Source organism: Miniopterus schreibersii, assembly GCF_964146895.1.
Source record: "Miniopterus schreibersii genome assembly, chromosome: 17".
Lineage (NCBI taxonomy): Eukaryota > Metazoa > Chordata > Mammalia > Chiroptera > Miniopteridae > Miniopterus > Miniopterus schreibersii.
In genome coordinates, this window is record NC_138117.1 from 38649351 (window position 1) to 38664088 (window position 14738).

General features: G+C 50.8%; 1 protein-coding gene across 1 annotated transcript in view; it reads left to right on the forward strand.

Moving 5' to 3' along the window:
• The window catches only part of TG (thyroglobulin), a gene marked incomplete at its 5' end in the record, with an annotated part of 199630 nt that overhangs the window by 96126 nt on the left and 88766 nt on the right, over positions 1–14738 (forward strand). Inside the window, 4 exons of the mRNA XM_081116502.1 lie at positions 5393–5527; positions 6941–7105; positions 11186–11405; positions 11772–11865. Of these exons, the coding sequence (XP_080972628.1) occupies positions 5393–5527; positions 6941–7105; positions 11186–11405; positions 11772–11865 (614 nt within the window). The remainder of the gene's footprint in view (positions 1–5392; positions 5528–6940; positions 7106–11185; positions 11406–11771; positions 11866–14738) is intronic.

Here is a 14738-nt window from a genome sequence, read left to right on the forward strand (position 1 = left end):
TGCGGTTGCCGGTCACGCTGCCCAGAGCCCTGGAGGGGCCCTCACTCTTCTGCCCCAGCCCCCTCCCCTCTGCCCCATCCATCCTCAGCAACCCTGTGGTGCACAGTGGGACATGATGCCATGGGCTACCCTGGGTGCAAATGCTGTCTCGCTGCTTGTGTGACCTTGGGCAAGTCCCTGGCACTGTGGGCTCTTTTCTCCTCTGTAAAACAGGGAGGGATAATGTTGCTCAGCTCAGAAGAGCAGTGTAAGGCAGAATCCGGTGATCTTGAATGTTCAAGACTTAGTGCCCGCCCACTGGACGGGAGCACTCCTGCTGCTTTATTCTGTCACAGAGGGAAGGGCTGTGTGACATTGTAGAGTCTCCCTTCCCTTGGGGCCACCATTCTCTCTCTGCTAATGGACCAGCAGGGCCACTTACCTCCAAAGGCATGTTCTCCAAGGTCTTAGGACCTGTTGATGAGCTGTTTCATACTTAGGTTGTCTTTTATACTCAGGTTGTCACCACGACTTGCCACCACCGGGGCAGGATCTGGGTCAGGGGCTGAGAGGGCGTGCACTGGCTGCTGGCTGCTGGCGAGGAGGGCTGATCTTGTCAGTCACGGCCTCACAAGGACGTCTGAGGCTGCAGGAGGCAGAGTGGGGTCTGACTCTCCGCTGTGACCTTGGAGAGTACTTCTGTGACCTTGGGAACTACCCTGTAACCTTGGGGAATACGTCTCTGACTTTGGAGTGTGCCCTGTGATCTTGGGGAGTGCCTCTGTGACCTTGGGGACTACCCTATGATCTTTTCTCCCCGTGGCTCCTGCCCGATGTGAGGAAGGTTGATGTGTGTCAGCATAGGGAACTCTAATTTCATAGTGAAGTGATACATCTCTCCACATCTTATGATGACGTGACATGTTTGGGGTGCACCCAGGCCGTGAGTGGGGGGTGCTGCAGCTGCACACTCGGAGGACTTTGCCTGTTTTCTGAGGATGCTGAGCTGCGATTGGTGTGATCAGGTTGGGAGGCGACCCTGGCTGGCTGGAGTGTGATGATGGCGTGAGAGGGGGCAAGGCTGGCGACAGAGCCGTCGTCTGGGTCTCGGGACCTGGGGCGTCAGTGTCTGCAGCGAAGTTGATGAGGCCAGAATCTGGACGAGAAGGACAGATGCCAGAGGGGCTGAGAAGGTGGCGTTGGCCAAGGGGGCGGGGGGATTAGGTTCCTGGCTGCAGCACAGGGAGGGTGGTGGGAGCTTTCTCGGGGCGCGGAGCAGGATGAGGGGGCGGGGGGGGCGCATTTTGTGGTGTGTGGGGCTCGCAGAACCTCGAGGCCCTGTTTACAAATGTCGGCGTTTCCAGCAGCAGCCTCCTGTGGAAGCGGAGGGGCAGGGGCCAGTCGGGCAGGCGCCCTGCTTGGTGCTACTGTGCTGGTGCTGTGGCAGTCACAGGCCAGAGGGTGCAGGGCGACGCTGTGATCGCAGGAAGCGAGGTGCCCGGACACGGCCGGTGGGTGACGGGAAGCAGGGCTCAGGCAGAGAAGTCAGGGAGAAAATGTTGATGTCACCACGATGGTGTGTGCTCCTGTACCCCTTAGAGGATGTCCCCCAATACATGTCAGGCTCAGAGCTCCACGGTTTTGAAAAGACAGCGACTCAACTGTAGCAGGAACCTAGCAGCTTGACAGTGAGGGTGGCCATATTCCCTGGGTCCTCCACCCCACACAGTAGCCCATTTATTCCTGGTTACCAGCCTAGGAGAGAGCATCTCGCGACATCCCCAGTTTGCAGATGAGAAAACTGAGGCTCAGAGAGGGAGAGTGTTTTGCCCAAAGTCACAGAGCTGTTCAGAGGAAGAGCGGGGGTAAACTCAAGGGACCTGGCTGCTTAACCACATCCGCCTCATCTATGACATAGGCTCAGACATAGTTACAGGGACTGGATACCATGTCATCACTAAATCTGGAATCTAGTTTGAGCCTGTTTTCAAAGTAGCCACAGAGAGAAGAGCCCGAGTTGCAACGATTGTGTGAGTTACACTGAGAGTGAGTTCAGTGTCCTGTTAGAAAAGAAACACACACCAGTAAGTGGCTTTCCTTCAGGTTAGTCATAACTATTTAAAAAATATAATGAAAAAAAATCCTGTTCCATTCTTAATGACATCCAAACTTAGACATACAAATTTTAAATCTTTTACTCAGATTAATTTTTCCAATTCATGTCCCCAAGGAGCATTCTTGAATCTTGACAAAATGGGTTGGAATGTCATTTGATAAGTAAATACCCCAAAATAACCAAGAAATATTTCTAAAAGAAAAATAACATGGGAAGACTTTTCCCACTAGGTGATAAACTATATTATAAAGTGACTGTATCTTAAGCAGTGTACAAATGGAACCAGAATTGACAAAATGACTGAAAAAGAGTAGCTCCTTGCCAAACGACAGTCATTTACATAGAAGTGCTTAATGTATCATTAACACGCCATTTCCAATTCAAGGCAAGATTTTTTTAAAGTAAGTGATGCTGGCATGGCAATTTATAAAATAAATTTAAATTTAAACAAAAGAAAAAGTGAAAGCTAATCACAGATGCTGCTTTAGGGCAGCCGCCTCTTTTAGGGAGCCCGGACGCTGACACTACCCCACTCACCGGAGAGAGGACCTCACGTTGCAGTAAAACCTGGGTTTTAAACCTGGAGGAGCTGGGCGCGGCCCTGGCATCACCACCTGCCAGCAAAGCCCGTTGAGAGTGTTCCTGGATCCGTGTCCTGGTTTATAAGATGCGGCATGGGTTAGAGGGAATGTTAAACGCAACGGTGTTGCTGGGTTCTTGGCAAAGAGCAAGCTCATGAAATGCTCCCCCGATGCCCGGCTTCTGTGCTTCTCTTGCGTTTGCGTCCACAAAGGAATTGTTCTCAGAGGGTTCATGAGAGGCCCGAACCCCAGCTGTTGGGTTCCGCATGACAGCAATCACTCACCCCGGGGGCTCCTGCCGGAGGGAGGATGGGCACAGGTGGAGGGCGTGGCAGGGGCTTGGCTCCAGGCCCTGGGATGGCGACAGCTGAGCTGGCTCTCACTTTGGAGATGAAATTCACCCTTCAATTACAGCGCTTTCCCCAGACATCCATCTGAACTCGGAGCGCGGCCAAGGCTTCCGTTTTAAGACCATAATTGGCAAATCTGGTCCCGAAGCCCCATCATCACTGTTCTCTGAAATTGCAGTGTACTTGTCATCTGAAAATATGCAGCTCAGTCTGGTCATGTTGCCAAAATGCCACTTGTATGGACTGTGAAAATAGCAACATTTGAAGGATGCTTTAAAAGCCCAGCGTCTCCGCAGGGAAACCAGCTCCCAGGTTCAGGAGGAGGGGGCCCCTGGTGCTGAGGTGGCCCCATGGCTCCAGGACGAGCAGGGGTCCACCTTCTTCTTGCTGAGTCCATAGGAAATCGGGTGGGATATTTTGGTGACTTCTCTGGATAAACCTTTTCCCCTCTCTTTTTCTGTTTTTATTGAAAAAACAGACAAAAAAGGGTTATGGCGCTAGATTGTTTTGGTACTTTATTACCATTCTGATTTTAGTGACCCCCAGTGCTCTGGGCGGCAAACGCGGTTTTGATAAAGTAAAATAAAAATGACAGGTTAAAAGTGTGCTATTATAGACAATGGCCTTTTTATACCTGGGGACAGTTTTCTGGAAAGAATGTTCAGCTCTGTAGGAAGCTCAGTGCAGGCAGAAAGAGCACTAGCTGAGAGCCAGGAGGCCTAAATTATCTCTGGCTCGGTCACTCTCCAGCTCTTTGTTCCTAGAAAGTCACCTAAGTTCTCCGAGCTTCCAACTCATTTGTGAAGGAAGCATTACCCCACCCCTCCCCTGGGACATTCTGGGGATCAAATGTGAAGATGTTTTACAGATGAGGAAACTGAGGCAATGGAGTAAGCTCCCTCCCCCTGCAGGGCTTAGCTGATGACTGACAGTGCTTTGTAAACTGTAAAGTGCTGTGCCTAAGATCGCCATGGAGATGTGCTAGCACAAGGTACATGCTCACACATATTTATTATTAGGCTAAACTACTGTGGTCTTCTGAAAAAAAGTCAAAGAAAAAAACAAAAATAAATAAATAGAAAGATTTTTGCCATTAACTGTCAATGATACACCCATTGAATAGCTCCCTGGAATGGTCTGGAACCAGCACCCCTGAGGGACCCAGAGGCCTGTGTTGGGAGGCAGCGTTTTGCCTTCTTTAACACTGTGGACAGAATACTGTACCCGTTGCCCCATCCCCACAGCCCAGGCTCCACAGCCCTTCACAGTAGAAGCTTACACCCCTGTTCAGGGTCACCTCTGGCCCCACAGGGCACAGGTGCCCCGGCAGGACTCTGCCAGCCTCTCCCCAGCAGCCGCCCCGCGGGCCCCTCCCTTGCCGTGACAGCGTGCCCTGTGTGCCGGATGCGGGAGGCGGCCTGCAGAGCGGCGAGGAGGCAAAGCCCTGCTTTCAGTCCTGCTGCGCCCTGCGGAGCGCACGCCCCTGGGCAGGCTGTGTGAACCCCTCCGTGCTCCACTGTCTTCATCTCTGAAAGAGGGTCTCAGCTGGGGTTTTCCAGGAAACAGACTGCGATGCGGATTTGCATGCAGGGAGTTCAGGGTGCAGTGCTCAGAGCAGCACCTGCAAGGAAGCAAGGGGCAGACTGGGTGGGGGCAGAAGCCGAGCTGTGACGCAAGCCCAGCAGTGGCCCGTCGAGCCTCAGTGAGCCCTGACGCTGGGCTGGCCCTTCGCAGCTGTCCTATCTTGAGGCAAGGGGGCTGGGCGGCTGTGTGCCCACATGGGCTAGGTTTTGGACACAGGCTGATCCTGGGGAGGGATTCAGCTGGGAGCCCCCAACAACCAACTTCCAGCAGTTGGGGAAATGAGAGCCTCAGTCCTGAAGACCGCTTGGACACTGCAGTGTCTGCTACAGAGAGCGATGGTCTTTTCTCCCCCAGAGGGGCGAGGGGGGGCTAAATGATACCGCGTCTGCGAAGACCTAACCATGGTAGCACCTCGCAACAGACACGCATCTTGCTGTCACTGTTACCCGGCCTTATTGTCACTATTGCGTTCTAACACCTGTCTTTTCCACTCTCTCCCATTCTACTGTGACCCGCTTAAAAGAAATAGCCATGCTTTTGTTTGGGGTGTGTGTGTGCGCGTGTGTGTATGTTTACCTTTGTAACCCTAGGCTTGAGTACAGAACTTGGTCCATAAAAAACTGTTAGGAAATGGTTGTAGAATGGAGATGCTCACATGGCAGTAAAGACTGAGAAGAGGGTGCCCTGGGGCTGCCCTTTGGGGGACATCAGGTGGCTCTCTGCTATCTTCATGCCCCAGGTGAGAACCGTATGTGACTGACATCCCCCACTTTCTCTCCCAGTCCCTCTAGACTCATGGCAGACCCTGGCCCTCTCCTCAGCAGTCGTTGACCCGTCCATCAGGGACTTCGATGTTGCCCACATCAGCATGGCTGCCATCAGCGACTTCTCAGCTGCCCGAGACCTCTGCTTGTTGGGTAAGGGGAGTTTCCCCCCATAGTGGGGTTGATAGGGACAGGGCCTCATACAACTTCTGCTCAAGATTCTGACCTCAGAAACACATAGGAGGTCCCCAGATAACACCGGGCGCCTGGCAGGGAGTGGTTGGCCTGGAGGGAAGACCCGGGGTGGGCTCCCCTCTGCAGTGTCGCCATTCTGCTGCAGAGTCGGCCCACGGTCAAAGTCACCATGGGGATATGGCAGACAGAAAGTGAGTGACATTGAACCAGGTCAGAGGAGGGCCAGAGGGATGATCTAGGGGCTAGTGTGAGACAGAGGAGATGAGTGGAAGCTGTGACAGCTGTCCTCAGGTGACAGGTGGGCCATCATGGTGAGGAAGAAATATACTCATTCTGGCCAGACTTATGGGGCAAAACTAAGACTTATGCTTAAAACTCAAATTTCAAGACACAGTTTCAGTGCAATATAAAGAACTTCCTAAAAGATAAAGCTGTCCACATGCATACTTCATTTAGAGGTATAAGCTAGGCGACCATTCAATAGCAAAGTTTTACAAAGACTTTAGCTTCTGCAAGAGCCTGAGGTTAGGCAGCATTCACGCTCCTCCAATTCTGAAATCCCATGAATGTCCTCCCCTACAAGGTTGGATGACAATACACCTATCTTACAGGCAGGGCTGCCATGCCCAGAGGTACAGGTCGTGCACTGGATGGTGCTAGAGCCCAGAGACCTGGTATAAATAAGGCCTTTAGGCAGTGCACGGCTTGTGCAAGTGAAGGAGGCAGCACTCTTTTCAAAGCCATTCTCAGGACTGAAATGCCATGCACAATTTAAATTGTCTAGTATAGGAACATGGGAAATGACATAACCCCCAGTGGGACATAGTGGGTGTGATGGGGAGGGGGGGGAGGCAAAGCTGAGGAAGAAGGCAAAGGCTGGAGTACAGAGAGCCTTGTTTGTGTGACTCAATCCTGAGGCCGGTGGGGAGCCTGGAATATTTTAAATAGGTGAGTGACAGGAGCACATCTGTGAATAAGTAAACAACCCAAAAGCTGACTGTTGTGAGGAAAATAGATGGATGGGAAAGTTGGGCTCTCCCCCACCAGCATTTTATTACCACCCCCTGTGGCAGTGCCTGGGATATATATTAGGTGCTTAACTAAGTAAGTGAGTGGTTGCATGACCGGTGGATGGATTGTATATGTGGGTGGGTGGATGAATGGATAAATGCATTGATAGATGGATTAATGAATGGATGAATGAATGGATGTATGTATGGATAGATGGATGAATGGATGGATGGATGGATGGATACAGGATGGATGGATGGATACAGGATGGATGGATGGATACAGGATGGATGGATGCATGGGTGCATGATTGGATGGCATCTCTGAGGCCCAAGCCTCACTCCATTCTCTACACCTCAGAGTGTTCCCGTCACCAAGCCTGCCAGGTCACCACTTTGCAGACCCGACCTGGTACTCTGAGGTGTGTGTTCTATGCTGATACCCAGATCTGCACACATAGCCTGCAGGCCCAGTACTGCCAACTTCTGCTCCGTGAAGAGGCCACCCACATCTACCGGAAGCTGAGTAAGTCCAGGCCTGTGCCTTTGGGGTCATTCCTGGGAGCCTGGGCATGGCTGAGAGGGATTGTCCAAGCAGGTGGTGACTTGCAGGCAGTGACTTCTGAGGTTCTTAAGGGAAAGTTGGCCAAAGTTGTTCTGGGCTAGGTGGCTTTCACCTGGGATGGACTAAAGGAAGGTAGAAAACCCCCTTCTAATGTAGGTCTTCTCTGCACCATCTCTGTTCATTTATTCTTTTGAGTTATAGAAACCATTTTGGCCTTTGAGTTTCTTAGTAAAATAATTAGACAGGCCACTTTTTATTACTGCTTTGTAGTTTAGAAAGGCCTCTCACATGCCAGACCTCATTTGGTCCTCACACTAGTCCTGTGAAATAGTAAGATAAGGGTTTTATCCCATCTTAGCAATCAGGAGACTCTGGCCCAGAGAAGTTAAGTCACTCCTCTGATTTCACACAGCGATGGCAGAAGAGGGACATAGAGCCAGGTCTCCAGTCTGTAGATGTAATCCTCTCCCACAAAACCAGGTCCCTCATGACCACATCACAGGCACTTTAGAAAGGGCAGTGGCTCCTGGCTCAGTTTAGTTTAAAAACAGTCCATAAGGTGTTATTATGTGTCAGACACTGTTAGGTGCTGGGGATATAGGGGTGAAGCAGGCAAGGGGATAGCAACATATAAATAAATTCATCACTTAGTGAAATTGGTAAGGTCTGTGTAATAAGACACATGGGATCTGGGGGCCCGAGGGATGCATCTACCCAATTAGAGACGCTTATTGGATGAAATTAAGAAATTTTTAGAAATGTTGGCTATGTCTGCCATCTTATCTCCAAGAGTAGAGGTCAAACCACTTCTTCTGTTAAGGGCCAAATAATAAATATTGTAAGCTCTAAAGCCACAATATTTATTGTCTCTGTTACAGCTACTTAGCTCTTCCATTGTAGCAGGAAAGCAGCCACAGACAATACATTCTCTAAATCCATGGGCATGGCTGTGTGCCAATAAAACTTTATTTATAAAGCTAGGTAGCAGTTGGATTTGGACTCACCCTGTCCTAGAACATGGGTTGTCTTGATCCAGTGATAAATCTCCTCCTCTGCCCCTCCTCCATCTCAGCCTTCAGACCATGAGCGTGCCCCCCAGGCCTGGGGATACTGAGATCTTGGCCCTCAATCTCCAGTCCTGTCTCCTATCTGGACATTTCTGTTATTTAGTCAAGTTAGATTTCAATAGTATATTTCATCCATAGTGTAGCTAATCTGCATGGCAGTCCTCTGAGAAATGCCTTAACTCTGAGGTTTCAGTTCTGTAAAATAAATCAGACTCTTTTTCTATTAATTGTGTGTGAGTCAAATTCCATGTGAAGTGCTTGCCTCTGGCAGGAGAGGTTTGCCCACACCTGTCTATAGAGGCATTCTTAGTTGGTACCTAAGGCACTATAGAGCTACAGGTAACTTTCTTCACCCAGGTAGTTAGGAAATAGCTAAATGGCCTAAATACGTGGATATTCTGGAAGGAATCCACTGTTTCTGCAAAAGAGCTTATAAGGGAGAAGCACGTCAGACATTTCCCCATATGGGCTCTCATTTAGCCCGGGATCCATTGGCGGCCTCGGTAAGGGAGGGCTGAATACCGCTGTCCGTGGGAAAGCCAGCTTGCATTCCCTCGAAATTCTTCACTTTTGTAGTTTCTGTCCTTGCTCCCCCTTTAATGATGCCACGTTCATGAATTACAGCTGTTTCCTGCGGAGCAAAAGAACTAGCCTCGCAAGGTTCTGCCACTTTAGTGCCCACAGTCTCGCACACTTGCCTGAGACCCTGTGGTTTATAAGTGAAACAGGAAATCTTGTGAGAAAGCACTGTGGGGGAGAGATCAGTCAGGATGTGCCATGAGGCCAGGTTAAAAAGCAGCAATGATTTCTTTCCATCCTGAGTTTCCATTTTGAGTTCCAACCCACACTCCAATGTTTTTACAACAGAGGTTTCCTTTAGTTTCCCTCCTTCCTCGCTTTCTTCCTCCCTTCTCTCTTTGTCATTCATTCATTCATTCATTCATTCATTCATTCATTCTTTCATGTTTTGAGCTGCCATTTGCTAGGCACTGGACTTGGAACATTACACGCATGATGTTACTAATTCCTAATATCTTTGTGTTGTAGGGATTACTATTATTTCTATTTTGCAGTTGGGAAAATCGAGGGTCCGAAAAATTATGAAGTTTTCAAAAGTATCTGGCCCATAACATAAAACACAGGCCTGCCCGGTGTTGCTCAGTGGTTGATGTCGACCCATAAACCAAGAGGTCACGGTTCGATTCCTGATCAGGGCACATGCCCGGGTTATGGTCTCAATCCCCAGGGGGGGTGTACAGGAGGCAGCCAATCCATGTTCTCTCTCACTGATGCTTCTATCTCTCTATCCCTCTCCCTTCTTCTCTCTCTAAAAATCAATAAAAAGATATTTTAAAACAAAACCCACAGACCATCCATTGGTTCCTCCTCGCCATGCTGACTGTCGGTGGCCTGGGCGTCATGAACACACAGCACACCAGGGTTTCTCAACCTCGGCACCACTGACACCTGGGCCCTGGGTAATTCTTTGTTGTGGGGAAGATAATCTTGTCTATAATACCATGCTCAACAGCATCCCTGGCCTCTACCCGTGAGATGCCAACAGCTTCTCTCCTTCACCCTTGTGACAACTGAAACTGTCTCCAGACATTGTCAAATGTCCCCTGGGCCAAAATCACCCCCAGTGGCACCACTGCATTATACCCAGCTTTTGAGGAATGGATAGACTTCTGTCTGTCCCCTGTCCCAGGCTTCTGTTAGTCATCACATATGTATTACAAATAGAAGGAGCTGAGGAGGGAACTGCAAAGCTTCTCTCTCAATCATCAATCAGCTGATGGGAAGCCGAGCAAAGCAAACACACCTGACAGCAATAATAGGAGACCACACACACACACACACACACACACACACACACGCGCGCACGAGAGAGAATCTCCTCACCAGTATTTGTGTCCTTTGTGTAAAACCCTAAGCCCTGTGGGAAATCAGACACAGGCCTGTCTGAGGTCCCTGAAAATGGTATTTGTCACTTTACTGATTCATTGAATGAATGGCAGACAGGTCAGTAGAGGAGATAAGCTAGGGCTTCAGAGAGGCTGATAAGTGTCTGACAATCAGTATTAGAGGAAGGAATGGAAGATGCCTGGAGCACAGATCTTTGAAGGCAGGTGGCAGGTCTTGACCTAATAGATCAGGTGAGGTTGGGAGATGAACAAAGGGAGGGAGGACATTGCAGGCACTGGCAGAGAGCGCCCCTGACCTGGCCCTTAACCCTGTGTGAATGGGGCGTGGTCAGAGTTGGGGTTCAGAAAGGTGTGGCCTTGAATCCCATATCAGCTGGAAGTCCTGGGCAGCCACCCGGCTTGGGCCCCTACACCTGTTTCCTCACCGGTGAAATGCAAATATGGGCCCCAGGTCCTTGGCTGCAATTCTGAAATCAAAGTTCTAAAAGTCAGAAAAAAAAATGTTTTTGGTAAGTTTTTGGCAAACTCATTTGGTGGCAAAACCTGAGCTGGATTTTGTGACTGAAGAAATTATATTCTTTATTCCTTGCTCTTAGGAGGAACCATGCATGCCTTTTATCACAGAAATACTTGTGTTTAATGACAGGTTCTTCTCCAGACCTCCCTGGGGAGATGGCACACTGCATGTCTGCGTCCTTCGGTTCTTTTAAAAAGCAAACAGTCCTGAATTGTGGCGCACATCTGGCCCAGGGTGCTGAGGGGGGGCTGTGGGCCTGGGTTAGTCTGTTGGGAAGAACCCACGAGATGACCACCAGGGAGCAGGGGTTAGAGCTGCTCTCTGCCTGCTCGGTGCCTGGGAAAGACCAGGTGCCTTTGCTATTATTTCTTTTTCCACATTGAGCACTAACCTCACTATTGGGGTCTGACTGAATTACCAACATTTTTAAAGTGAAAAAAGCAGTGTTTGTTTCTTAAAGCATGTTCAGAATATTCCATGTGAATAGGGCATCCATCTCTCTCTCTCTCCTCACCCACTCCCGTCCCAACAGACATCCCTCTGCTCGGCTTGGGGACATCTGCACCTTCTGTGACCATCGCGCCCCATGGCCGGCTGCTGGGCAGGTCCCAGGCCGTCCAGGTGGGCACTTCGTGGAAGCAAGTGGACCAGTTCCTGGGAGTGCCCTTTGCTGCCCCGCCCCTGGCCGAGAGCCGCTTCGGGGCTCCGGAGCCCTTGAACTGGACGGGGCCCTGGGCTGCCACCGCGCCACGGTAAGGCCCAGAGCAATACGCTCGGCAGATTCCTCCGCCGTTCAGTCCATCACCCTCAGACCCGATGGCAGAGCGGTGCATTCGGGTTTGAGCGGTGCCTGGGCGGAGGGTGTCCAGTTAAGGTGGCATTATGTGCTCTAACAGACACCCTCCCCCAATATCAGTGACTTAACATTACCCTGCTCCTGTGAAGCCCATTAGGTGATGGAGGGGCTGGTGTGCTCAGCTCCATGCAGCGATTTGGGGGCCTAACTGCTGCAGAGCTGGTGGGCAGTGGGCTCTGGACGCTGGTGCTGGGCTGGAAGGGGACACGGGGCATGTCCCCTTGGCTGTTTCCCCTGGCAGTCAGACCGTCTGTATCTGCAGGGCCAGCTGCTGGCAGCCAGGGATCGGAACACCCGCGTCTTCCCGAGTCAGCGAGGACTGCTTGTATCTCAACGTGTTTGTCCCTCAGAGCGTGGTGAGTTCCGAAGCCTTCGCTGCGTTTGCCCTGAAAACTGCCACTTAGCAAGCCCCGATCCCCGCAGCTGCTGGCACGCTCACTCGTCCTCGCTGAGGTTTGCCCCCAGCAGCGTCCCGGCTGGGCCTGTGTGACTGAGAGCGAGCAGAGGGCCCTCCTGGCTCCTACGCAGCCTCGTCTGCTCCTCGCCACACCCTCTTGTTCCATCCACACGGGGACAGCGCACCTTATCCCCATCTAGTGCTCTGAGAAGTATTCATCCTGGGCCTGCGACCGGTGGGGACTCTTCTGGGTGGGCCACAGCTACGCACAAAACCAAGCAGCTGCCCGGGGGGCGCTTACTTTAGTGGGAAGGGGCAGAAATAAACAAATAAGCAAATAAATGTTAAACAACAGTTGAACAACAAACACATAAATATTAAAGAAAAATACAGCACAGGAGGAAACAGCACACGACAGGCGGTGTGAGGTGGTGACCAGGTGGTGCCATTCCGCAGGGACGTGCAGCAGGAGGGTGTGGGCCCTGCAGGCAGTGGAGGGCCAGCCATGCAGGGTTGGGTGGGGCACAGACTGAGAAGGAAAGCCCAGGTTCAAATTAGTTTGCAAATGTGGAGATGACCTCTCTCCTTGGGAAGACCCTCGGGGCCATTTTTGGAGCTTTCCACGTAGACTCTTGTTTGTGGCAGTTCTGGAGGGTGAGGTTGGGGCTCTGACCCTGACTCTGGTTATAATCCGGGTTGAAGCCTGTATTTGCCTGAGAAATGGCTATGATCCTGACCTTCAGTCTTTGCATTTCCTGATTTGGGGGAAGGGTCAGAGCACAGGAGAGAAAAGGGAACTGCTGAACTTTAGGAAACATGAGTTTCTGGTGACCCAGTGTTGACTGATCTTATGGTACGTGTCACCATATTACCCCTTTCTGGTCCCCTAGCCTACTGGCAATGAGAGTAAACTGCACTTTGGAGGTTTGATCTCAGCTAGCTGAATGAGCTCCGTAACAAGGCCACCAAAAACATGAAAGCTCTCATGGGTTGCATTAATTAAAGTATAGAGCTTAGAGTGAGGGAGGTGATAAGAGTCCATTCTGCCCAGTGCTGGTCATACCATACTTGCCAGCACTGAATTAAGTTCTGGCTCCAAACCCGCCTACCACTCATTACTACCTCACTGACCTACAGAAGGTAACTCAAGTCCAATGTGCCCCAGTTACCTTGTCAGAGACTAGAGAGGAATAGTGTCTGCCTCATAAAGTTCTTGAGAGAACGAAATAAAATAACATGTTTATACTAATAATTGATGGATCCCTGATGCATACTAATTACTCAGTGAATTGTGTACTTCCTTTTGATCCTCACAATATGTCTAAGAGGTGTTATTCCCATTTTTCAGATGAAAAGCCCAAGGCTCAGAGAGATTAGGTGACTTGCCTAAGGTCACTGGGCTAGTGAGTGATTACTGTAGACTTGGTCATTCGAATCCCAGAGCTCATGGCCAAGGTCAGTGAGGGGGGACCAGCGGCCTGATCCCCTTCTCCTGACTCTAAATCCAGTGCTCCTTCCTCTAGGGAAGTTCCCGGTCTGAGAGCTTTGCATTCCTGTTTGGGCTGCTCTATCACTCCATCCTGGCCTTGGGAGAGTTTGGGTGCCATACCTGGAATTCCACAGCAGTGCATGAGCCCCACAGTGACAGACCCTGTGGAGGAGGGACCAGCAGCTTGGATGCTTCCTCTGGCCTCAGGGGCCTCAGGGGCCTCAGGGGCTGAGAGCTGGCCCTTGCCTCTGTGCCTGGCCCTTGCTGCTTTGACTCTTGCTGCAGCAGTCCCAACAGCCCTCTCTCTTGCTGGCATGCTGCCCTGGGAAAATAACTCAGGGTACTTATAGTAGGCCCAGCCCTGACCTCTCTGATAGCCCACGATAAATGAAAATGAGGCCACCTGAGCCAGCCTTTTACAGAGGCATTAAAAGTCTTTATATATGATGAATCAACCCCTAAGAGATGGAAGGACCCAGGAGAGTGTGCTGGGAGGGGAGCCTGGGGTCAACCCCTTCCTCTCTGTAGGTACTGTTAGAAGTGACTTCCCCACTCTGAGCCTCTGTTTTCACACCTGCAGAATGGGGTGCTCATAGTCATTAGAGCATCTGCCCCATGAGGTGTGGGCTGCAATGAGACATTCCAGGTGGCACACTCAGCACAGCACCCATGAGGCAAGTCCTCGGTCAGTGCTCACTGTCGGTGAGGAGACCATTTGTGTGTCGGAGCCCTTGGCACATAGAGTGGAGAAGTCACAGTAGAGGGAGGCAGGACCTGGATGGCATGAGCCATCTGGGGCCTTGCCTACACCCTTGCCTGGGGTGAGGTGTCAGCTCCTCCAGATGGAACATTGTAGTCTAAAATTAAAGGATCAGCCTAGCTTCAAAGCCCAGCTCTGCTACTTCTGTGCTTCTGTGTGATCTCAGACAAGCTACCTAATACCTCTAAGCCTCTACTTCCTCATCTGTGAAATGGGAAGAATAATAGGCCACCCCATAGAGCTGTTTGAGGACTGAACGAATAAAATACTCAGCACAGTGCCTGGATGCTGGTCAGTGCTTAGTAGAGGAAGCTCTGCGTTACCAAGATGGGGTTCCAGTCAGAGTGGCCAAACAGAAAGGGCTCACCAAGGACTCACCAGAACATCCTTCAGGAATAAAGTGGTGGCCAGAAGAGGGGTGTTGGATGACTGTGTGACTCCATGAGACCGGCTCCAAGCCTGCCACGAGCTGCTATTCCAGCCACGTGCTCACTTTGCATTGTGGGCAAATGTTTTCACTTTTTGTGACCCTTAGTTTCCTTACCTGTGAAATAGGGTTTATTAGTTAGCTTGGGCTGCTCTG